We start from the raw sequence: 26,371 nt of genomic DNA, 5'->3' as shown, positions 1-26,371 counted from the left end.
CGTTCCGCCTCGTTTCGCTTAATTAACCGATATAACGGACACTGTGGCGATATCTTGGCTAAGTTAAGGGACGGTGGCGTCTCTTAAAAACCCTGATCGCCTGCACCTGCGTCGCCTTTGTGAACGTGACAATCCCGGAGCCCTCAAGTGATGTTCATGGGACATCATGATCCGTAGGGTCGGTTTAATGGTTGTCCCGGTGGAGCGGTCACGTGGCCTGTGTGTACATATATCTCTATATAAGTGCGGTTACCTACACGGTATGGGGTGACACGCCATTAATAGCATAGTGAATGGGTCGAATGACGTCACAATGAATGCTTTACAGGAAGGCTTTACAATCGACTTAATTATAAAACGTTGTCTTGACGGAGGGGGAAAAAATGTCCTTCGAGCAATGGGACAGGAAGTCCCTTTTTTTTTTATCTAAAAAGACACTCTTTATGTACGTCTGGAATGAATGGCGCTTACATAGGGTGGATTCCCACAAAGCAATCCATTATCTTTAAATCTCTTCAAGGGTACGCGGAAAAGATCATCGATCGCTCGATGGAAATTCTCGTACTTTCGTTGGTTGATTACTTCGCGCGGTAAATATGAAAATTTGATATCGAGGTTCAATCGTTTAACGAAAAACTTCTTTTAATTCATCGCGACACTCCAGAGTCGAAAAAACGGTCAAAGTAATACAGTGATATCGAAGAAATGCTACTAATTGTCTTCCTAAAGTTTGGACAGTTTCTGTTTAGTTTTTAAAACCTTTCTATTGGATAGACTAATGCACACCGTAAACAGAAACGGTTTTACGAGACGGCATAAAAGCTTTGGAAGCCTCGCCGGCTGAAACGTGCGAGAATCTATATCGAAAAATGAAATTTTAAAACTCGAAGTAGTACGATCTTCGTAAAATTCGAATCCCAATTTTCTGTCGTAATAGTCGTTAATTACATCGATGTATTTGAAGATACTCGAACGAGTGGAAGTACGTTGGCGATCGTTCCATAAAGCGAAACGGGAATCCCGAGAGGGAGGATACGGTACAAAACATCAGGAAAAAAGGGGACTAGGGGAGACAGAGCACGCTGTAGGTGTCCCCGTGGGATGGTCACGTGGCCTATATACCATGGGAAGCCATAGGGGTTCGTCGTGCACGGCAACGGGTACCACATGACGGTGTCCCATAAATAGTCGGCCGGACGCCGGAATTTCCATTATATCGCGTTCCCGTACGTAGTCTCCATAAACAATATCATCGAACTCCGTGCCGAAATGGCTTTCCCCATTAGGTGTTTGCGTGCAATATTTATTACGGACACGGTCATTGTGATACGTGGGATTTATGGGGGCTTTGTGCCGAAAATCTGCAGCTCGCCCCGTCACGGGGGTTAAGAGGGGGAGGGAGGACCCAGGCAAGGAGGAAACGAACGGAAGGAGAGGCGGCGAGTAAAGGGGTGGAAAGTTGGAAAATAGTTGAACAATTCGAGCGTTCCTGGGAGCCACGTTCGCCGTTAACGTCGTGGAACGCTCGATCTTCGAGTTTCCTCGCGCATTCCGTTGTGTGCGCTCGATATTTCACGTCGAGTTGGCGCATCGACGCTCGTTGCACCGATAGTTGTAATCGCGTTCAATTAACAGGCCGAGCGGAGTGCGCGTAATAGGGTAGTATATTTCAAAGTCGGGCCGGATATAGGCAGAACTATCGTTAACGTGAACTACACGCATCGTTGCCGCGAACCTTTACCGCGCACAGAGCGTTTAAAAATATACCACGCGTTGTCGAGATCGAATAGATGAAAAATCTTTGCGCGAACTTGCGTTTGAAAATGATTTGTTCTTCACTTTGACTGCCACGTCGTCCACATATGGGTGACAGGATTTATTAAAATAATTCTCAAGTTGAAATGTTAAAGAAAATAAATTTGAGTGGAATTCGCGAATTTCAGCTAGGTTACGAAAATAAGTGCTAAGGCAAATTCTAATTTATGTAGTTTTCAATTGCATAAAGTCAAAGTTACGGTTTTGGTTTGACAGTTAAGATTTCAAAGATGTTTACGATTTATTGCAGTTGTAAGGTTTCCATTCGTCAAATATTCCATCTGTAGTGGAACTAATGCTAAATTCATTTTGTGTACATTCTTTATGAATAAATATTTTTTCTCTAAAGTATTTTTGGACTTTTTCCATCAGTAATACGTAGTAAAAGGTCCCACCATTTTTGGACAACCTGTATCAGGGTTCCATAAATTATTTTCTATAAAAAATAATCGGTAGTTGATTTCACCCTCCGCGTGGCACGCGTATTCGCCATTTTCCTGGGGAGTTATTCGCGAAATATGTACTTCGAAATTTTTTCATGCTAGTCAAACGCTTTTCAGGCTGAAAAATTTGCAATATTCTTCGTGCAGTCGTCGAGTCTTTGTAGTCGATGCAGATTTATGGAGCTACCATTCCGCGTTAGATATTTTATTTATTTACCGAAACGGGTCTTTTATAACAGTTTCTATATACAGCAGAATGGCGAAGTGTTTCAAGATGCCGTTCCGACCGCAGGTGTTGATGCTCGGCTCAGTTGGCTGTTACTCGAATATTTCATGAGCTGAACGAATAAGTACCGCGTCACCCTCCCTGAATGATTCATCCTCTAAGGGTGGTTTTCATACGCACTCTGCACAACCGTGGTTTCCGAAATTATATATTTTCTTATACAGTCTTGTAACACTTTGCATTTATTGTTATCGACAACTTGGTATCCTAATTTATATTTTTATTGTTAGAAATTATCGTCGTAATAATTACATACAATTTAGAGATTGCTTAAAAAAGATATGTCATATTCAATTTAAATATCCGTTACATAGTTACGTAATGTTTTAAGGTTATTAAAGTAAAACGGAGACGTTATAGGCGCGAGTAGATTATAACTTGATCGAAGTAGTAACGTTGCTGTGCTCGATGCGCGTAAATTGGATAGAAGTCAATTATGGGGTCACGTCTCCGTCACAGGACACGGTCTTGCCTGGAAGTTTATGGTTTGTTTAACAGTTCCCATGATCCACCAGCCGAATTTCTCCTTGATTAATGTATGTTTCGAGTTTGGACTTAAGCTCCGTCAAGATCGGCGAGGGCAGGCTCCTCTCGCGGGACCAAATCATAGAGAACTTGTATTCCGGATGGCGAAGCGTCGTACCCTCTGAGCAAACTGCCATAGCGAGGACGGTTCTGTAGTTTGCGAATACTATGACGTGCTTGAAAGGTCCTGGGAATATAAAATCGTGGAGTTAGTCAACTACGTGCTCGCCCGACTGTTGACTCGTCGCGATATCGTCCCTTTTCTACAAGGATAAGGAAGAACGTTGCTCGCCGTGACGTTACAGATTACGAAACGAACTTTGACCGATGAAAACATTCTGTCTACATGCGTAGGGAGATATCTAATACACGGCGCTGAAAATATTACCGTCATTGTCGGTGACAACCGTTTTATACGAAATATTTTTATGGGGTGAAATTGATACAAAGACGAATTTAATAATTTATAACGCAGTAACAACTTGCAAAATATGTTCATAGAATGTTTTATAGAAAATAAAAGGTCACAATAACGCTAGTGAAATTAACATTTCTTTTGAATTTAATTTTTTCTACCCAAAGATCATTGTACTTGCCTAATTTCCGTTTCGATCCCTGCAATTGCCACGTTCCAATGACTTGGTTTCCATCCACGGTTCCGTCCACGTAGAAAGTGATTGGAATATTGTTTTTGTGGCTAATCGCCGTGTATTTTATGGCAAACGCGTTCGCAGACGTCTTCTTCGCGAGGAATCGACCGCATCTGCTCAAACTTTGGTTTATCGGAGTCCCAGCTGCGAAATACCACTCTCCTGAAAACTAAAGTTCGATTTTAAAGAATTTGTCTTCTAAAAAAAGTAAAAATGGCAATTTCGTGGAAGAGTCAGATTCGATCGTATTTCACATAGTAATACCACCCTCTCCCCATCTGCAATCGGTATAAATTCAAATTAGGATCGTGCGTACGCACGCAAGTTTCGAAATTATTGTATACGTTTGCGCGTACCGATCCAATATTGACAACATTCGATGCGAGCGTACAAACGATGCGTTTAACTAGCACGCTTACGAATTTACGGGTGTCGGCATAGCTGCACCAGGATCATAGATATCGCATAACAGGCAACGTTACGTTACGCGTTTCCATTTGGCACGATTCGAATCAACGAATCTTCCGGACGATCGTTGGCGACGAATCTATACGACTGTTTGCAAACCTCGACGTGCATTATGTTCGACGAAGCAATTACAGGATCGCGTACTTTCGATTAGAAAGTAATATTTTGAAAATTCAAAGAGCCCTAATACTCGTGGAATTGAATAAAATATACGTAAGTTCACCTCTACTCCATGATAAAGAATTGAACTTAGAAATCAGAATTGAAGAATAAAATATTTAAAGCCTTCGTGCTTTTTACGGGCTTTTTTTACGAATGCTTCTATTTTGACGAAACATTTTAATTAAATTGGAACACACCGAAAGAGAGGAACAATCACAGACAAGCAATCGATCTCTGTGACGTCGGATTGCTTCTCTATAACTGAACAGTATATCAATCTTACGTTTCCTTGCATAACACATTTATCTGTGAACTAGTAGGTGCTTTTAGAAGCTAATAACAAATAGATTTTCTAGGTAGCTTGTTGGTAAAGACTCCATTACAAATGGAACAAATTCTTAATCATATCAAAAAAAACATTGGCTCAAATTATTTATAAGTTTTGATAGTCGAGAACACTGGCGTTAATACGAAGTATTAAAAATCATGTTGTATTTAACAGTTTACGTGTATCTTGTTTGCTAAAATTAATATAAATTTTATTCCTGCTTACAAAACACGAAAGAATAGTATAAAGCATTACCTTCTCATCTTTTTGGAATTAAAACTTGACGTGAAAAATGAATAATATACCATTTTACACTTTTTATCTGTAGTTTGTATCGATATTTAATACTCGAGCAAATAAATCGAAGCACAAAGTAATTTCAATATTAAAACGTGACGTGAGAATAAATGGTGCAGTATTTAACTGCTATATTTTTACCAATATTTCATTCTGGAAAACAATATTCGTTCAAAGTTCTAAAATAGAAATATTTCACGAAACGAAAAGACAAAAGTTCAATTGATCGGTCGAATAAATTATTACGCGTTAGTTTGATCGATCATCTGATATTTAAATGAAAACTCAACTTGAGCTTCTTGTTTAGCAAAATTAATGTATCTAATTAGAGCCGACGGCGCGCTATCTTATCCAAGTCCAGCGACTATCTAACATTCAGAGAACAGTCTCGCAACAGAATATCAAACACACTATGTTTATTCCAAAATTTCAATTTCAAATTGAAATATACCACGAAACGAAGAAACAAAAATTGAACTGCATCGAATAAATGTCACGGAAAGATTCTTTCCAATTTTATAAATGATCTTACATTAATTTTGCTTGACAAGGAGCTCGATCACAACGAGGAGACAAAATTGAAAAATAATTGTTTTATCGACGATTCGACGCTCGAATCTCTTGTCTGACAAAATTAATATATTTATTTAGGGAACGATGCGCTACCTTATCCAAGTCGAGCGGCTGTCCAATATCCGGCGAACAGGCTTTGCAGCAGAATATCAAACACGCTGTGCAAATCAGCACCGGAAGTGTCTCGCACACGCGCAACATTTTCTGTCCGTCTCTCGTGCGATTCGCGTAGCTCGGTGTTTCGTGGCGTTGTGTTCACCGTTGGTCGTTGCAGCGGACTGTTCGGAATATTGAAACCGTAAACGTGGATTCTGACGGGATTCCAGTTCGTTATCTACGACGCATTACTCACCCGGGGTTTGTCGACGTCGACGATGGTGGGCGAGCCCCGTGAATCGACAGTCTGTAAACGCGTACTCGTGCTTAAACACCCGTACACGTCCTATTTACCGACTCGTATTTATGCGACTGATTGTTCGCGGATCTATAAACCGCATTTGTCTCCATTTGCAAAGCGGGCGTTCTTGAGAATTACGACGCGAAATCGAGCCGCTTATATCGACGCGTTTCACGTTGAAAATTGGGGATAGGGGAACACCGAATGACGTCACGATACACATAATAACAATAACGAGAAACTGGAGGTAGTATTGATCCGAATGTTATTTTGTTTTCGGTCGTTGGATATTCAGAGGGTTCAGTGACACGGTGACGAAGCGGTAGACGATTGGAAGAATGCTAGAAAATATTCTACTTAACGTTAAATTACAGGATTCGTAAACGAAAATTGTCGGGGATGTTTTTTGTGAAACTAGCAGACTTCATTATCTATTGAAAATCGTACGATTTTCTGCAAGACTACAATTTTGATTTTAAATTATTGTAAATTACTAAAATTTGTTTGAGTATTTATTTTTGTATCCTAAACTTTGATGAATTCACAAGTCCTATACAAATTTATTTCTCTTGATATCTCAACTTGAGAATTAATTTTAAGTATTAACTCTTCGACGTACGATTTAATTCCAAATAATATTTTAAATGAATACTTAATTCTAATACATGCTTAATTTTGTTTAAATTTGTTCGTACAAGGATAGACTTGTTTTAGAAATACCCCGTGAATTTAAAAACGTCAAGGGGCCAAAAGTCAAACTGTTGAAAGTAAAATTACGAATTCTCCAAGTCGAATAATAGTATACTTAAAATGTTCTATTTTGAATTTTTTGAAACATGCACATCAATGGATTTAGATCGTAAAATTATCCAATACAAAAATAGTAGTTCTTTAGTATCATAGTCGAGGAACCAACATATTTGAAATTGCTTTAACGACACACAATAAACCAATCAATAGACATTTGGGGTTCAGATAATCTTACGGTTACGGTTGCCATTTCGTCGAAAAAGAAACATACTATTCTCATTAGGCGCGTGGCTTACGCGTACAAAACCGTTCCCATAAATAAAAAAGCTGTACAAGCTCGGAGTTTCATTGGGTTTCGATATCTTTGTAGAGCGAGATTACGCCGCTAATTGAATAAATTTCCGCGCATAAATGCCCCGTTAAAAATGGCGCCCTCCCTTTTAAAACGGCATTCTTCGTGACCTCGTGGCCGTAAATCAGGCCGCGCCGGAACTCGTTAAATTAATCTCTTAATCTCCGTTCGCAAAATGATTCTGCAAGATCTCCGGCGTTGTTATCTCTTCTCTTTGTTTACCGCGGCGAGCGTAAACCTCGTTTACCCGTCCTCGAACACACTGTTTACATCCTGACGAAAGTTATAGCAGCGACTGCATCGGGTCACGGACGATAATACGGATTTACGGAGGCGCGTACGCCATAGCGACCGAGTATGGCGTCGGTTCATCGTTCGATTCGGTAACGATAAATGTTTATCTGGCTCGACGGCCGAGGAAACCGTGGCCAAACTATCTAACGAACCTACGCCTGAGAATAATAGTCGTTGCTTTCGCAATATTTACACCGATAGCATCGGCTGTTTGCACGATTGCAGCATTAGCTGCTTCTTGGTGGTTCACGACTATCGAAGAATCGTTTATTTGCTCAAACGATGCACCAGGTTGCTCCTAATACAGAGTAGGACCGAAATACTTACATAAATGTGTGTAAAAGCTCGATGTTCTCATCGTTAGTGCCTTATAATTACCATTTTATTCATTTTATAAGGAATGATTCACAATTCGAGAAATTTTAAATATTTTGAACCTTTGGGCATATATATAAAGTATTATGCAATTTTTTGGTTATTTTTATTTTTATACCACAAGGTGGTGATAAAGTATTTAGACAATTATTCCCTTGATACTAAATATATTTGATATCTAAAATTAATTTGTCAAGAAACGCTAGTAAAAAATCTTCTGGACAAACATATAGCGGCTATATTTTAATAGTATATATATTAATATATATAAGATAAGTGGGAACATTTAGTTTGAATTATTTCCAGCAACGACGCAGAAAATAAAACGCGTTCGACGATTCAAAGAAAATTATGGAACGAGATTACTCGAAGCGATTTTCACATTCTGATAAACTTAATCTCGACGTCGGAGGATTCCCGTGTCCTTGAAGTTTATTGAATCGTTTTGTCGGTCTTTTGTTTTCAGCACGCGATCTTTCTTCGAGGGGTTGTTCGAGCGGGCAGCGTTACGGTCCAGTTTAATTTATCTGCCGTCATTATTACGTCGTGATTAAACCGGCCGTCTCGATTGTCCGGGCGATCCTGCTCTACGGGGGTCTGACTTTCGGTTTAATTAAAAAAACGTGATCACCGTTTTCAGAAGTCCCCTGGTTATTCCCTGTCTCGCTCGCGCCTTGGCCTCCGGTAGAATCCCTTTCGTGGTTTCCGGATATTTCCAGCAATCAACTGGAAATGTTTTCCTGTTCTCGTCAATTTGTTTTCCCTCGTCGAACGGTCTTAAATCAAGGAACGAGAAACGTTGCGCGGATCTTGACAACGCTGCTGTAAAATTGGAAACTTTACGGAACGATTTTCACACGAGGCTCTGGATAATTTTCAGTTTGGCGAATCACTGAATTTTAAATAATTTCGAGCCCGAAGCGACGATGGATTTTCAATAATTTTTAGCATTTTTCCGCATTAATTTTATTTCAGATTTACGTTACAAAATTGTGCATTTATAATTGCTTTAACAGAAATGATCAGTGAAATTCGATTGGGGATCTGAAATCAAGTTGCGAGAAAGTTGGACAGGAAAACGAAGAAAAAGCAATTACAAGTTTGCCCCGTGGTCGGAGACGATAGTTTCGAGGTTGGAAAATTAGTTTTTGCCCGGTTAAAGGGTTGCTTGGTGAAATGTTGCGTTCGCGTGTACGGCCGCCCACGCGTCGCGATACGTTGAGAGAACGATACACGTGTAGGACGAGTAAGGTTCGTTCTCCAGAAGATACATTTTCACAGTAAAGTCGACGAGGTCTCTAACAAGGTGACCGCAATCTAGCCGGTACAGCACCCAATTAGCGATGACCCGAACCAGCTCAATTCCAGTGGCCCTTAAAACTATGAAATTAGTTCTCTCGGATGGAGCACGCCCGTTCCCTTGGAATCACCCTTTTCTCCGTTTTCCCACCGAAACGTCGCGGAACTGGCAGACGAAGATCCCGAAAACGCAACACGGTTCATCAAACAACGATTTTACAATTTCAAACAAACGTTATTCCGGGGTCGAAAACATCGATAAAATGATATTTAACGATGGGTTATTTTTAAAGCTTTATTATCGAGAGTGAGATTTAACCTAACCCAAACAGCGTGTTTACAATTTAAAATAGATATTCCCGGAGTTGTAAACATCGATGAAATAATATCTAACAAACTATGGGTTATTTTAAAAATTTTATTATAGAGAGTGAGTTTCAATTTAATCCATACAGCGATTTTACAATTTCAAATAGATATTCCCGGAGTCCTAATCATCCATGAAATGATATTTAACGATGTGTTATTTTGAAAGCTTTATTATCGAGAGTGAGATTTAACCTAACCCAAACAGCGATTTTACAATTTCAAATAGATATTCCCAAAGTCGTAAGCATTGATGAAATAAAATTTAACTATGGGTTATTCCTGAAGCTTTATTATAGAGACTGAATTTTAATCTAACCCAGACCTAACCCAAACAGCGATTTTACAATTTCAAATAGATATTCCCAAAGTCGTAAGCATCGACGAAATAAAATTTAACGATGAGTCATTTTTGATGCTTTATTATCAAGAGTGAGATTTAACCTAACCCAAACAGCGATTTTACAATTTCAAATAGATATTCCCAGAGTCGTAAGCATCGACGAAATAAAATTTAACGATGAGTTATTTTTGAAGCTTTACTATCGAGAGTGAAATTTCCAGAGAAAGGATTAAACATTTCTTGAGACTCGAAACGTTTACTTGCACAGGCAAAGTGACTAGAAATTACCCGTGCTCGCTGAGACTCGTTAACTTATCGCTGGGATTCGCTCGATACGTTTCTGTTAACGCGACGTTTAACAAGCACGAAAAGAATCTCGGTGCATGTCTGTGCTTTGCAACGCTGAAACTGGGAAAACCAGTTTCGCCCTCAGTTTCCGTACAAAGGCATTCCGGGATGAAAAGAGTCGTTAAAACGATCGTCTCTGGGGGGGCTGAGTTGTCCGAGGCACGAAACTTTTCCGTACGCCTGGCGTGCTCTGGAAATTTTGCGGTACAATGAAGTAGCGGGTAGGGTACAGAGAGAAGACGGATGTCGTGATTAATGTACAAGCCGGTTCTGTATAATTACTTAATTAAATTCATACATCACGCGATATTAGACGACGAACGTTGCGATTCTGCCCTTTGTAACGACCCTTTTGATGCGTGGCTCCTATCTCGATAACGTCCCCTTCGAAACGGTTAGTACGGTCCGGCTACTGACTCATTGATATTGGGCCAAGTTTCTAATAGACGAGCATACCAATAACTGATATCGTGGCCTCGGGGCGAACATGATTGTCTCGTGTTATCCAGTTGGATTATCTAACCTCGCGGTTTGCGCGAATATTGCTTCTTGGCTGGTTACGTAACTCGATGAATTAAAATTTGCATTTGCGTGAGAGTAGTCCAGCTTCAAGATCTTCGAAAATTAAATTTTTCGAACTAAATACGTTTCTATTTTTGGCAACGATGATTTTGTACTGATCTTGATTTTTTGCCCTTGGTTTTGAACCTTTAAATAAGCAATTTTATACGATGAAAAGAACCGTATTTGAATAATTTATTTGCTCAATAAGAATGTTTTGATTTAGACCACTATCGATGGTAGAAGACAATATTATTGTCAAAGATTCTTTTAAGATAATACGTGAACGAGCAGAGCGATTTATTTGTGTTAAACAATGAAAATTCAAAGGACAATGACGGTGGATGTATAAAATTATGAACGTTAATTTCATTTTTAAGGGTTCTATCCGGGTATGAGGGTAGTAATGATATCATTCGATTCCCCTCGGAGAGAGCTTTTTACGTGTACACTGCCTCTCAAAAGTTTGGAGCACTCTTCGATTTTTTAAACGAACGAACCTTTTTGTGCACGCTCGCAAACGTTATGACGAGAATATTATCCATACATATTAGCTGGGCATTGTTCAAACACAGTTAGGGTTGGAAGTTGTAATTGCATTTAAATTTACGTATTTTGTTGCTGTAAATTCTTAAACTCGAACGAACGCATTGTTTAGAACGTTTCTCAAAATTCGAATTTTTTTCTCGAAAGTGCGTAGGATTTCGAGGGTATGTCTATTCACAGAAAATGCTTGTAATTGACCCCCGTAGCTAAAAATAATTTTTCAAGGACGATTTGAAGCTTTTCAATTTTAGACACCTACCTACCCCTTGTCGATTTCTCTTAAAAATTCGTTTTTGATTTGTAATAAATTTGGTTGACACTGTACGGAAATGTTGTCTAATACTTTTTTGTAGCTACCCATGAGCTCCACTTCCAGACTAAATTTCAACGAGATACGTTCACTATTGTAGGAGTTATGCCCGTTTGAAAATTGGACCACTTTTATGGGGGTCTTCGCATTTTACGGGGTCAAGGAGCAACTTTTCCAATATTTTTAGAATTGCTATATATTCTACAGTAAAATACGCGGCGTTTGGCTTTTTGAACATTAAAATCGTCCAATCCGTTCAGAAGTTATGACGTTTTAAAGATACGCATGAAATTTCAGTGAAACATATCAACGGTATGGTCAGACATTATATTTTTGGTAATGAATTTTTTTCTCGAAAATGCGTAGGAATTCGGGGGTATGTCTATTCACCAAAAATACTTCTAATTGACCCCTGGAACTAAAAATAATTTTTCCAGAACGATTTGAAATTTTTCAATTTCATCGAAAAATGTCTCCGCCTACTTGAATTTTTTTCTCGAAACTGCGTAGGATTTCGGGGGTATGTGTATTCACCAAAAATGATTGTAATTGACCCCCGCGATAGAAAATAATTTGTTTCGGCCAGTATGGAACTTTAAATGTTAATAATTTTCAAACGAAGTCTCAATCAACAAATTGGTATTCTTTCATTTTGGCCTCTAAAATCTCCCGTTTAAATTTTTCCCAGAAGTGGCCGGACACACTGTATAAGACTCATTGACAATTCAGTGTACGTCAAGGGATTAAAAGTATACGAACTCTCTAAGTCAAAGGATAGTATACATCAAATATTCTATTTAATCTTTTAAAAATTGTAAACAGAGTTTATAAAACGTCGTTCGTGGTGGGTTTAGCGTTAACATTGGCGCGGTCTTTGGAAACACGGAAGGTATTAGGTACACGCAGACCGTCTTCCGCGAGCAAGTAATACCCTCGAAGCATTTGAATCAATTACTGCCCTGGGGTTCTTAGGCGCCCCTATCCCGCATAACAAACGGGGAGTCCGGCGTAAAGTGAATTAATTAAGTGTCCGTAGGTACGAACGACGCCGGGCGTCGGCCCGTACACAGACTACGGGTACATTCGCGGACGTCCAGAGACGAACGTAGACGTCCCTCTGACCGTCAGCCGTGATGGCGATCGGTTGATTGTACCGCTTAATCGTTAGCGTCGAGCCCTGTGCCGCGGGTTCAAATCAGAGATGCCAGATTCAGCACCCGGTGCCTTACTCACACATACCAGATCACGCGTACGTGAGCTCGTACAGTTTCGGAAAGTCGACAAAGGCAAACTGACACATGCCCTCTTTCTCGATTATTCCGAAGCTGCCCGAAGTAATTTCGGACCGCCTCGTGGGAGTCCAGAGAGAAAGGCTCACATTTGCCTTCTCGCTCTTAACACCTGAAATCCGACCTCCCGTCAACGGCATACGATTCGGAATCTCGACTGCCCAGGTATTTTTACTTGCCTTTCCTCGAGTTCATTACTGAACTCTGCAAATTACTCCTGGTTTCTATTTGCCTCTGATGACCTCTGATGACCAGTGCTGACAAAAGTACAGAACTCCCGACAACTTTTGATACCATACAGCGACTGTTACTGACTGCTCCTGATTACTGCTTGCCTCTGCTGGACTCTGCTGACCATCGCTTATATTTCTGACAACCTATAACGATTACTACTGACTTCTGCTAACCTCTGTTGGTCTTTGCTGATCTCTGTCAGCGTGTGCTTGTCTCTGCTGAACTTTCCTGGCCTCTGCCGAACGCTACTGACCACTGCAGGTATTTCTGATGAAACTTCTTGGAAATTTCAGGGATTCCGAGAAGTTTCAGGGATCCGTGAATTTTCAGGAATTCTTAGAAATGACGTCATTTCCAGGAATTCGCAGAAATTCCTGGCGGCGGGAAATTTGAAGAGGGAAAGAGGGGTAAAAAATGATGAGAATACATAGAATTCTTTGAAATTATATCATTTATTGCCATAGATTTACATTATACAAAACTTTAATACATATAAACATATTATATTATATTACATCATGTCACAAGTTGTCAGCAAGGGTCAGCAGTGGTCAGCAGTGGTCAGCAGTGGTCAGCAGAGACCAGCAGAGGCTGGCAGACGTCAGTAGTAATCGTTATACGTTGTCAGAAATATAAGCGGTGGTCAGCAGAGGCCAGTAGAAGCTGGGAGAGGCTAACAGTAGCCAGTCGTAATCGTTATACGTTGTCAGAAGTAACAGGAGTGGTCAGCAGCGATCAGCAGAGACTAGCGGAGGCTTGCAGACGTCAGTAGTAATCGTTATACGTTGTCAGAAATTCCAGAAGTGGTCAGCAGCGGTCAGCAGAGGCTGGGAGAGACTAACAGTAGCCAGTCGTAATCGTTATACGTTGTCAGAAATTCCAGGAGTGGTCAGCAGCGGTCAGCAGAGGCCAGTGGAGACCTGTTGACGGGAGGTCGGATATTAGTTGTTCAAGAGCGAGAAGGGAAGTGTGAGCCTTTCTCTCTCGACTCTCACGAGGCGGTCCGAAATTACTTCGGGCAACTTCGGTGAATCGAGAAAGAGGGCATGCGTCATTTTGCCTTTGTCGGGTTTCCGAAACTCCACGAGCTCACGTACGCGTGATCTGACATAGTGTGAGAGAGCACCTTCGGTGCCTTTCTGGCATCTCTGGTTCAAATTGCTTCCCCGATTACGTTGTTATCGTCGAGGACACGATTATCCTTGGCACGCTCTCGCGAGCCCGCAGAACATGCCCGCAGGGACGCGGCCGGGGGATCAAATCCAATCTGTCTACGGATTTTCATGGCGTCGGTGTTTTTCGGCGAGTTTGTCACGTACCAGGAATAAGAACGACACGATCTGGAACAGTCGCGCGCGAACATTAGCCCGGAATAGGTGCTCGCTGTAACGAGGACCGATACCAGCCTCGATCGTCTCGAGAAAAGCTGAGAGATTATTTATTTGTCCTCTATACTAGGATGTTAGAGGCCAGGTGAAACCGAAGGCACTCAAAACTGGACTAATAGTGAACTGAAGAAAATTTTAAATTCAGTTTATATACGAACAAATGCTTCATCCGACGCGAAATAGAGTTCTATAGGTTTACACATATGTATAAATATCTATACTTAGGTTTTGCTATATATATTTACGTGGTAGAATATTTTTTCCAACGCTTTTGATTGTTCGTGGATTTTTCGATTATCATTGAATCTTTTTCCTCCAATTTCGATGGTTATATTTTGCAATAGAAACCTATTTCATTTGTTCAGTAAGTCCTGATAGAGAGAAATTTGTCCCGTATTAAGCGAGTTTGAATTTTCTTGACAAGCCTTCGCAGAGTTGTGTAACAACGTCGGAATTCTAGAAGTCTTCTTGAGATACATCTTGATCGTTCAGTTTGTGAAAAGTTTAGATTCAAGAATTCATTCCTGTTAAAGAGAAAGTTTAGCGACAGTTTCGTTGAACACAATGCAATGGAAATTTGACGCGGGAAGATTAAATCGAGACAGTGCAAGTTTGAAGAAGTTCCAAGATTAATCTTGATCCTTTCGCTCGAGAGAAGTACAAATTCAAGAAGTTACTGGATAAACGAAGTCAAGAAACGCTTGGCGTCGGACGAACGAATCATTTTCCGAGGTAAATTTATGATATCTTGTTAAACGTTATCTTAGTGCGTAACGAAACGTTTTATTCAAAGAGTAAAAGTCTATACACCGTTGGAAGATAATATTTCGTTTCTGACAAGTCCACCGGCGAAACGGAGTTTAGTATATTTAATATACATTTTGGGTATGTGATGCATATGTAATTAGAATTACGCTTGACGTGACACGGTGATGTGGTTTCACGCAAATTCGATTTACTTGTAACATTGCGCAGCGTAGCGTGATTGTACTTACAGCCAAATCACGGTTCGCCGTTGAATATCGTTATAATATTGCTAATTTACTATCGAATGTTCCGCGGGAACTAAAATTTAATCATGCAATTCCATTGTTAGCGGCAGAATATTAATCACGGACCGTAATGGACTCGCAGAAATGGAGAACAAGTTCTCAAACACGTAATTAAAAATTAACAATTCTAAATCGGTCGTTCAACGTTAATGGCTGCAAAAGTAGCAATCCCATCGACAATTTTATTAAGAAATAAGAGTTCCAAAGTTTAACTGCAGTAAGTTACAATTTTCATCTCTTCCCATCTTTCAAAACTAAAATTAAAATACATATACTAAAATACATAGTATACAAGATTCAAATAACAGCACAGTACACTACAAACAAGTCTATAATTAATAGAAATCGTTAAAGTCTATTCCTAAATTTTAAAATCGTAACAAAGCAAATAGGACGTAATTTTAATTTTACAAAACTTATCGCCTAAAAATATACAGGGTATCACCTAACGTTTGCACCTAAAATATCTCTGTAGTTTTCAAAGATACATCAAATCTCTCGAGGTCAAAATTGAATGATACAATAGGGCTGAATACAAAAGCTACAATATTTTAAATCTTATACATTTTCTCCAGTCGTGACCTTGAATGACCTTGAATAATTATACTCACTGAATTCCTAATGAAAGGGACTATCATTGTAGGTGTTTCGAAAAGAATAATCCCATTTAAAAAAAATTGAAGGTGACCTTGATTTCTTTAAAAAAATGGCATAAAATCATCACATTTCATGTACAAACGTTAGGTGACACCCCGTATATTCGTTCGCGAAAGGCGTTGTTTCAATGTCGTTTGATTCGCGTGGCCCGAGACTCGCCGCGCGAGTTTTCAATAAGCAAAGAAACAACCGAAACAGAGGCGGTTTCGCAAACAGCGACGGCAAACGCGAAAGTAATATCACGAAAGTCCGGAAGTTCGATACGACAGGAAGATATCCTGCCCGTGGCCTTTGGCCCGGTACAAACGCGAGGCGTTTACGCGAGCCTCTAGCTTCGAGTTTTCCTCGTGCTTCTTATCTCTGACGTCACGTTCCGCAGCAACGATTAAACTTTTCTCCGGTTTCCGGGCGGCTGCCGGCATTTCCTTCCGAGTGGACAATACCTCTGTCGCGAGGGGGAGCACGACAATGCGCCGTGTACATTTTTAACTGGGAATTCCTGGTCTCTGACGTCCCTTTTCTTCGCTCGAGATAGAGACGATCCGGACGCTCGGGGAAAGTTCCTGAAATCTCGGGCTAATATACTCATAGGCGACCGACACAACAGCGCTACGCGTGATAGATAGCTCCGGTTGATAAACAAACTTATCGCGGGGGGGAGGAACGTTGGAACGCGGCCAAATTGCTTTGTAAAGTTCGAAACCGTTTCGTGTTTTCTTTCAAAGCGATTTATCTCGTGCGTGCTATCAATTTTATATTTTTTTAGCTTTCGATAAGGTAGCCTTCATGAACAGTTTCCCCGTGGAAAATTGGGAAACACGTTCCCCAAATATTTCCTTATTACTCTACGTGTTTTAATTGCTCGTTGAGAGGCCGGAATAGTCGATTTAACGACGTTAACTCGTAGATTGAGATTTGAGAATCGACCGTTATTGTGCATTGATTTATGAGTTTGAGCTTTGAATACAAAATTAAAGAAAAGATATGAACTGAAATAATGGAATTACTGTAATAATTAAGAAAGTTATATTACTCGAAGCCATTAGTTTGGATTTCTTTGATCTACTATTAGTTTAGTAGTGCATAAAGATCTGGTTTGCTAGAATATAGATGAAATTTATAAATCTCACTGATTGCTAGTCTAATGGTATAAAAAATTGCATCGATTAAGCACAGATTTGGTTCCGTGGAATCCATACGTGTCGTTTCTGGGAAATATGGAGCTTTTCCTTCTAAATGTAACTGTCCCTAGTTCGGTGAATTCATTAGACCGTCGCCTTATCGTTACGATCTCCATCAATTCGTCGTTCCAGCGTAATTTACGTACTCCAATTATTATCCCGTAAACGTTAGTACCCTCTCATCCGAACCATCATCCATCCCTCGCCATAAAACTCGCTGGCATCGTCTGTCCCAGTCCGCCACACGTATCAGTCGCCCCTTTGCGAAAACAACCAACGGGGCCGACGACGGGAGGTGGAAGTTGCCTTTCATCGAAATCGGCTTTGCACAGTTTAATCTGCGCCCGGTCGCCTTCGTCGCTTTCTCTAATAATTCATTCCGCCATGGAAGGACGCTTGCATTGCAAATCGGGACGCGTTTGCACCAAGACGAAAGTCAAACGAGCTATTTATCATATTATTCTATGTTCGTGGATTGTCTGATCGTGCTCGATGACCAATGGCTGAAATATAATATACAGAGTGGTCGACCACCCCAAAATAAAACGAAAATCAAGAGTATTAATTCCTTGGCTGAGGCTTCGTTAAAAAGTTATTAAAAAATTTTCAAATCATTCTAGAAAAATTATTTTCTGTTGTGGGGGTCGATTGCAATCATTTTTGGTCATTACACATACCCCCGAAATTCTACCCACTTTCGAGAAAAAAATTCGGGTAGTTGCTGAAACTTTTAGGTGAAAAAAAAATTTTTCAAATCGTACTAAAAAAATTATTTTCAGCTACAGAGGTAGATTACAATCACTTTTGGTCATTACACGTACCCCCGAAATCCTACGCATTTCTGAGAAAAAAATTCCTTACCGAAAATATAATTTCTGGCCAGAAATGTGTGCCCGAATTTTCATGCGAATCTTTAAAACGTCATAACTTCTGAACGGATTGGACGATTTTAATGTTTAAAAAAGCAAACTACGCGTATTTTGATAGAGAATATATACAAATCGCAAAAATATTCGAAAAGTTAGTCCTTGACCCCGCAAAATGAGAAAAACCCCATAAAAATGGTCCAATTTTCAAACAGCCATAATTCCTACAATAGTGAATATATTTCAATGAAACTTTTCTCTGAAGTAGAGCTCATGGGCACCTACAAAAAAGTATTAGACAACTTTTTTGTAGGGCGTCAAACAAAATTACTAAAAATGAAAAAGGAATTTTTAAGAAAAATCGACGGGGGTAGGTGTCTAAATTTTTCGACAAAATTAAAAAATTTCAAATCGTTCTAAAAAAATTATTTTTGGTTGCAGGGGTCGATTACAATCATTTTTGGTCAATAGACATACCCCCGAAATCCTGCGCATTTTTGAGAAAAAAATTCAGTATGGACGGAACTTTAAACGTTAATAACTTTTTAACGAAGCCTCCATCAACAAATTGGTATTCTTGATTTTCGTATTATTTTAGCATCTAAAAGCTCCGATTAAAATTTTTCCCAGGGGTGGCTGAACACCCTGTATATTAATACAAAAATCAGAATTTCACTATTATTTTGAAGCAGACCTGGGCTCATTTGAAACAACTTATTTTTCCTGTTATCCAAAAATAAAAGTAATATTCGTTCGAGGTAAAACGATTTCAAAAATGCGTTATTCCGTCATTTTTTAAATTTCAAATTAGCCAAAAGAAATAATCTCGAAAATAATAATTAACAAAATAATCTATCACATCTTTGTAACAATCCATTCGAAGTACTCTTCGCAAGGAGATAATTCAAAAAACCCAGTACCAAGACCAAGTACCTATTATTCTTATTTTCAAATAAAGTTACTGAAAATAATCTAAAATAAATTATTTCTTATTTTTTAAATGAAATTTGTCCAAGTCTGACACAGTAAATCTCCTGTGTCTTTTAGTCTCTAATAGATGACGACATTGCTATATCTCTCACAATATCACGATTATTTCAAATAACTCTCAAACAAAATAACGAAAATAATAACGAAATAAAATAACCTGTTCGATGCAATGTTTCGAATAATATTGTTTTAGAAGTGCCCGGGGGCCTGTTACGGGGCGCGTGATCGTTTCGATCGAAGGCTAAGGGGCTGGATGGGATCACGCGTGCAAAGTAAGGGCCCTGTTAAAGAGGGAAACGTCGAAACCGATGGCGTTTGCGGTTCACCACACGGCCGGTGTTAGGCAGTTCGTGTTGCGGCCGCGTTTCGAAAAGTACCGATTGCAGGGCAGGACGCGCCGTTAGCCGTGATCCGTGTCGCTGCGGATTCGTACGTCAAAATTTATCGTCCCAGCCGCGTGGCACGTCTCGTTAATTATGCACGTATGCGCGGGCGATGCGTGTCGATCGTGGAAAAGCCCGGTAACAAGCTCCGGCGCTGCCAGAGGAAATCTGGGGACGTAGGAAATCAATGCTCGACGCATTCACGTCCATTTTGATGAGATTCCGTTTCATCAGGGAGTCTCGTCGAGTTTAGCTCTCTTTTTCCACCCCCTCGTCTCTGTCCCTACTCCTGGCCGAACCGTATCCTGCGTATGAACGTTAATGAGTCGAGAGAGGAAGAGTTTGATGGGTCCATTAGTATCAGCGTAAAGTCGTTCGTTAATTTTGGAACACGTTGTGATCGAGGGTATTGCGGGGAGGAAGATAGTTGGGCTATGAAAGGAAGCTGTGGGTTGGTTTTGGCCTTTACGAGGCCATAGAGAGACCACTGCATACGTTTCATCGGTGAATTCGATCTTCAAAGGAGTGAATTTTAATTTCATCTTTTCGAAGGGAAAGATTTTTATGTTACGTGAAATATTTGTCGTTGGGTTCGGACGGGTACGAGTTAATCGGATAAAAATATTACCGAGGGAAGATTATAGGGACGATGTTCGTAGTTTGTTTTTTTAGAAGGACGCTGTGCAACGCGACGAAAGCGTGGAACATCTTTCCACGAGGGAAGCAATAATACGTCACTTCCAGCTGCCTCGAGCATCTTTTTTTCTCTCCTGGTACAGCTTTAAAAATACCACTCGTTTGCACATAATCCTTGCGAAAGCCTCGTAATTTCGTAGCCTCGAGCTCCTCGTTGCCCGTGACCATTCGTCATACTTACAGATACCAAATTGGCCTTGTACAACAGGCCGGATAGAAAATATCGCCGTAATCCCGCGGATTCGTGAACTTTTCCTGCGCGAGCGACGAATATAATCTGTCCATCTTTCTTCCGTGCTATTAAATACAAGGCGTACGAACCATACAAAGTTCGCTCGAGGCGAGGATAACTTTGTAGAATTGTAAAATAGCCGGAAATATTAAATATTTATCGTCCTTCGAGAATACTTGGAATCCATCATCGCTAACCTACGTTCTTAAAAGTATTTTAGTCCTTCCGTTATGGACAACGAGTTCCAGCAATTTGCGTCGCCAAAATTGTTGTAATATGGACATTCGAGTATGGGGATAATCGCGACATCTGTTATTATACTTTATAAAAGTGCTGTGCACGTTGTCGATCTCTCTGTACAGTCTTGTATCGGCAGCTAAAGCGAACACGTCTTACTTTGCGTACAAAGTCTTGCGAATATAGAATTGCGATTTCGTCAGTTATTATTTCACCGACCATCAGAAATAAGTTAGTTTCGGATCGATACAGAGGCAGGGAAGTATCGGTGAGACGGATTGAAAATTCAATCGTCCTGCTTTTCGAGCTCCCCTCGATGCACATATTGCAAGTGGCAGGGCATGTCGAATGATTTTCGGCGAGCCAGAGCGGTATTCTGGACGTGTCATTCTAGTAATTAGATCGTATCGGTGCAAATACACGCATGTTGCTGGCGCAAAGCAAATCGTTCGGCCTCTTTAACCACCCCACGCATACCGAGCCAGGCCGCAACACTGGCGAATTAATTAACGAGCCAAGCCGCATTAATGATGTAACGTCAGGATTTACGACGTATCCGGTTCCAGAGGGGTCGATTTCCCTCGTTTCGACTTTTTCCCCGTTCACTCTGCCCTCCCCCCTTTTCACCCCCACCACCTTTATCTACCCTCCCACTCGATAAAATTGCCGAAGAACTTGATCTCGAATTGCGTTGCATTGTGCCCGTGGCGCGGTTCCATTCCGCGATCCGCGGCACGTTGAACGCGCGCAATAACGATAATAGCGTCGAATAAGTCTCCAGGCGGCTCGAGTCTAATGCTGGTAAACGTACAGTCGCGTTTCCGGTGGTAATAATCCTGCGTCTGAAATGTGTAATTACGTTTGGAAGCACGAACGCCCCGCAGTTTCGGTAACCCGTTTCGTTTCCGCGGGAACAACGAGATTAACTTTCTGTCCGGCGGGAAGTTTTTGTTCTAGTAAAGTGTAATTACGTCTTTAATCCCGTTGTTTCCTTCCGGCTACGGTTGGAATAATTTTTTGCGCGCGGAAAATTCACGAACGCGGTCGGGACTTTGCGTCTTTGGTGGATTTTCCATTTGTGACGGGGAAGAAACGCGTGGATCTTTCAATATTCAGCTATGGAAGTCAATTTGTTTAAGCATACGGGTCAAATTTGTAATTTACGTATTTTCAGGGAGGAGAAAATAATTTTACGATCCCTTCTACGTTAAATATTTTATTTTCTTTCGGTCTATCCGAGGACCCTTTGGAATGTCTGATCAGACATCACCAAATCTACTTAACACGTTCACGGACACGAATGCTAGAATATTCAAATTTATAAGCCTAGTTTTTAGTTTCTGAAAATATTATGTACCTTAATGAAGTGGTTATCAAAGACCAAAGTCAGTTTGTTTAGGTCCATATTTTTGTTTTTATTAAGCATTTCACAGATTAAATTTGTAATTTTTATAGCACACATTATCATCGTGCATTCAATTCTACATAGCTTTTATTTTTTGTAATTACTATGCACACTAACGTAATTGTTAAATAATAAATCGCCTGTCTATTTTTGCAACCCATTAAAATTTGCACTATCCTCAAACATGTGAAGAATTTCACGCATTATATCGCAGTCATTCAAGTCAATTAAATTTATTTTAGCGTGGAGTACGCGTCGTTGGCGTCGAATCGGAGATGGCGCCGGTCAGAGAGGCGTTAATTCGAAGAATCGCGTACCAAAACTGTCCGCGTTCGGCTCGCGGGTAAAATGAGCAGTAATTAACAATCCGTCACCCTTTTCGTCGTCCCGGCATCGCTCAAACCGGAGAGGTATTAAATGTACCGCGAGTTATTAACGACGTTTGGCTTCCACGGGCGCGATTTCGTGTTTCCGCCCAAAGCGGATTCCACGACGCGGCGAGAAGGGTTGGCCCCGTGTTCGACGAACTGCGAACGAACGATAACGCGACCGGGCCACCTGCGTCTCGTACGACTTCCTAGAAGTCGACGACGCCGTTTCGCGGGAGCAGGAGGAGGGACACGACCCTTTTAAGTGGCGACAAAGGTACTGGCGTCGCTCTACGCTACACCCCCGAGCGCCCTATCCGCCCTTACGCAATATCTTCCCCGGTAGTCGAATCGCGACCCTCCCTTTTTTTCTTCCGATCTCCTCTCTCGCTCTTTGTTTCCCCACCTTTTTGTTTCCCCGCCGAAGGATATTTTCAAGGGTTCGCTGCGCGTTAATGGACGATTTAGCGTCGCGAGCTTGTCTAACCGGAAAGGGTGAAGACGAAGGGAAGTCTGCCTTTCGAGCAGATTTCTGCCCGGAGTCCAAATATTTTGGCTGTTCAAGGTCATAGGGCCTGGACCAGTCGCTGGAGTAATACGGAGGCGAATTGGAAAGGGATCCGCGAGAAAACGGCCTCGTAATAGCAATGATTCTGAAAAATTGAACACTTTTATTCCTCCCATCTTGGGGGATCTTTGTCAGCGACTGGGATTTAAAGATCACAGCTAATTTACTGTGGAAAGATATTCTTAAAAATAAGCTATTTACCGCGTCGAATTATTTGATAATTTGATAAAATAGTAGCGTAGGTACGATGAATGTGTATCATCAGGTGCATTCAATCTTAAGTGTACTATCAGTCTCAACTGAATTATTTTACCTAATGTTAATTTCTACCAAATTTGTAAATGGAAACTTTCCTTCGAGGCATTTAAAAAATAATGAACTAATGGAGGAATAATTAATTTAAGGATTAAGATAAATAATTACAATAAATTTCTACGAATATATACGTACGATAAATGAGCACGCCACCTCCGGAGCGATGTTCATTTTCAATCATTACTACATTATCTTCTCGTTCGATAAAAATGATATAAACAAAACTATGTTACCCAGAAAAGGAAAATAAACGTACCGGTATAAATTTCACCCTGCATTCGTTCCTAAATAAATAAGTCACGGGTAGAAGATCCCAAAAAGCGCTCGTAAAATATTGTTTAATTGGTCATTGATAAATTCACGTTTAATTCATCGTTTACCTCTAAAATAATACCGCGAGTCGTTCGACGAACGTTCCTCCCCAGTCATCCCTAACGTTGCGAAGGAACGCGATAATTCATTGCCGGCAATAAAGTAATCGAATCGCGAAGCATCCGTTTCATTCGATCGCGCGGTATTAATTTCGTCGAGGCTGCAAACTGTCCAAATAACGATCACGATTTTCCACGCCGGTTCCACCGTGTTCTCTTCGAACCTATTGGTTTCATTACTTCTGCTTCGTTTCGAGGACCTCCCCTCGTTATCCCGCAGATTTCCGCGCCGTCGACATACACGCGAAACCAAACCGGCGTGTGGGGTGGGATCGGGCGAAAACGCTGTTATCGTCAAAGTCCGACGGAAAATTTTTCCGAAACTCCTGCCCGCCGGTTTCCCGGTAACTCTGCCCATTGTTTGCCCCGTGTTGCGGTAAACAACGCGTCGTCCATTGAAACGGGCTCTGAAATCCCCGACGTCGTTCGAGCACTCGAATATCCTGGCGGTTCACAGCTGATCGTGACGAGAGAGAGAGAGAGATGGGGGTGGCAAGTCCGGGCGAGGGTGGATTTTAATAAACCGGAAGCTTATTGTGCGGTCCCGTTTGGATATTTGGACGTTGCACGCGTCACTCAGCGCGCATAACGCTGTCGAAAAGGCGGATAATGGAACGTTGTCTCTCTGTTCGCGACGACAGCGCGGAAGACAGGCGGGGGGTGGGGCCTGGCCAAGAGTAGAACGTGGAAAGAACTCGAGCCTCGGGGGCTGCATTGTTGCAGCGACGGTGATTACGACTGGCAACTCCTTCCACTTTTTGCTGCAAGTTCACCGAGTGGTTCCGCCCAGTCGAGATGCCCTCAAGGTCCCGTGTCTTGTTATCACCCTGAGCTCGTGTCTGTTCTTTAAGTATCGTGCTTTTCCTACGATCCGCTCGATTGCGTCGTTAAAGCCCAGCCCGGTAGCAGTAGCCATCGCTACTCTTTTGATCTCGCCACCCCCGCGATTTCTTCGACTCTGAAACTCCGCGCCATCGTATTTGCTTCTCGATGTACGCTTCACCATCCTCGTTTCGTTGTTCCTCGTGCATTTTCTCGCATTTTTTTTCAAGTTTTTGCCGGGGGAACTTTGTTCCGTTAAAATATTAATCTCGTGGTCTCTTCATTTTTATTTGCAGCTGACAAAATGTCAAATTAAATGGGATAGAAAGGATGCAAGAAAGTGGACGAATTTTATCGCGTAATATAAATATTGTAAATGTAATCTTTGTTCAAAATGAAAGGTAAAGAGGATACTTTAATTTTGAATTATGCTCTTCGATACGTACAATTTTAACCCCTTACCCTACAATGACGAGTCTGACTCGTTACAAGTTCTTAATCATCGAGTCTTGTACCATTAATTATGCTTCTTCTTTGTACAAACAAATTTAAATAAAATTGAATACATGTTTGAAAGATTATTTAGAATTAAATCGTACGTCAGGGGGTTAACAAACCCTTCACTCTCCTCTACTTTGTGATATTTAAAAATGAATTTTTATCTCATGCATACAACGTATAACTACCACCAAAAATCGTAATTAATTCCAAGGCGACGAATTTCGAAACGCATTCTACGCGATGAAAAGACTTTCTCTGTTGCTGGTGGCGCTCGTAAAGAATAAAGACATCGTCGACAGCGACGTCTGACCTTTCCGTGTTTGCTTCTGTATCGTATTCTACAAGTCGGAAATACATTTTAACCGCGATTCGTAATCCCCGGTTAACAATGCCCTCGACACATTTCCTTCCTTAATTGCCGATCGATCCGGGTAGCGAACACGCGGCGTCGTGCATCGAAGAAACGGAAAACTGATCTTTCGCGCGGCGAACAGCGTCTAGCGTCGGTCGTTATCGCGACGGGGGGAACTTCGATTTCCTCGGATAAAGGAGGGTCCCCGTTGAGCTCCGTTTAACGAGAAACAAGGGTGGTCGAGGATGCTGCCGTTTCGCCGAGAATCTGTAAGACGACTTAGAAACAGGACTCTTGCAGCGCGACGGCAGGAAGACGGTGTCTTTCCCGAAAACTCGAACGTGGTGTTTTGAGGGAGTTAGAGAGAGGAGATGGCCCGAAGGAGGAACTTCTAAAATCAATTAGCAGCCCCTTAGGCGATGGGGTTCCGTTCCCGCGACTGTGGAAGGACCCTCTCCATCATAGGATAAGGGGTGATAAGGAGGGGTCGACGTTTATCCCAATAGAGAAACCGGCGGAACAATCACGGCGTTTCTACGAGCATCCACACGTACATTCGAGGGGACGCGGGAGCCCTGCGTGGGGTCGTGTGCGTGCGCGGGTACCTGCAGGGGTTGCAGCGGCACTGTTCAACCCTTCCAAGCGACTAGCAGCGGCCCATCGCTGCAGGCTGCTGAGATTATCGCGGGGCGGTGTAACCGTCCTAGGTAATGGACGCTTTCCATCACTGGTTTGACACCTCCCTGTGAAATCTTGCTCGAGAAAATGCTCTTTCGTACAGGCTGTGTCGGAAACACGCGCAAATAATCCTTTGAGTGCTGTGAACGATGCCACAACAAAATTATCAGTATTTTAGAAATAAATTTTATTTAGTTGAGATATATTTTAAATTTTGAAGTATGCTATAAAATAATTC

At 41.3% G+C, this 26,371-nt stretch overlaps 2 protein-coding genes across 4 annotated transcripts in view; one reads left to right on the top strand and one right to left on the bottom strand.

Annotated features, from left to right (window-relative positions):
* Hwt (SH2 domain-containing adapter heavyweight) overlaps window positions 1–26,371 on the top strand; it is a 159,363-nt gene that overhangs the window by 54,992 nt on the left and 78,000 nt on the right. The window lies entirely within an intron of this gene.
* LOC143340694 (uncharacterized) lies at window positions 2,910–5,798 on the bottom strand. Its single transcript, XM_076762928.1, has 3 exons — window positions 5,641–5,798; window positions 3,666–3,888; window positions 2,910–3,256 (listed from the first exon to the last, which is right to left on the bottom strand). Exons 1-3 carry the CDS (start codon window positions 5,746–5,748, stop codon window positions 3,036–3,038), a joined length of 552 nt encoding a protein of 183 aa, XP_076619043.1. The 5' UTR covers window positions 5,749–5,798; the 3' UTR covers window positions 2,910–3,035.

This window comes from Colletes latitarsis, chromosome 1 (genome assembly GCF_051014445.1).
Source record: "Colletes latitarsis isolate SP2378_abdomen chromosome 1, iyColLati1, whole genome shotgun sequence".
NCBI classification, from domain to species: Eukaryota; Metazoa; Arthropoda; class Insecta; order Hymenoptera; family Colletidae; genus Colletes; species Colletes latitarsis.
Note: the sequence above shows the minus strand (reverse complement) of the source record. Positions and strands in the feature narration are given on the sequence as shown.

Excerpts from the sequence above, each read along its gene's own strand:
- LOC143340694 (XM_076762928.1), bottom strand. The coding sequence starts at position 5,748 with ATGTTGCGCGTGTGCGAGACACTTCCGGTGCTGATTTGCACAGCGTGT. Across the intron at positions 3,889-5,640 it reads AGCCGCTCGACTTGGATAAG|TTTTCAGGAGAGTGGTATTT; the intron begins GTAGCGCATCGT and ends ATCGAACTTTAG. Across the intron at positions 3,257-3,665 it reads GGGATCGAAACGGAAATTAG|GACCTTTCAAGCACGTCATA; the intron begins GCAAGTACAATG and ends TTATATTCCCAG.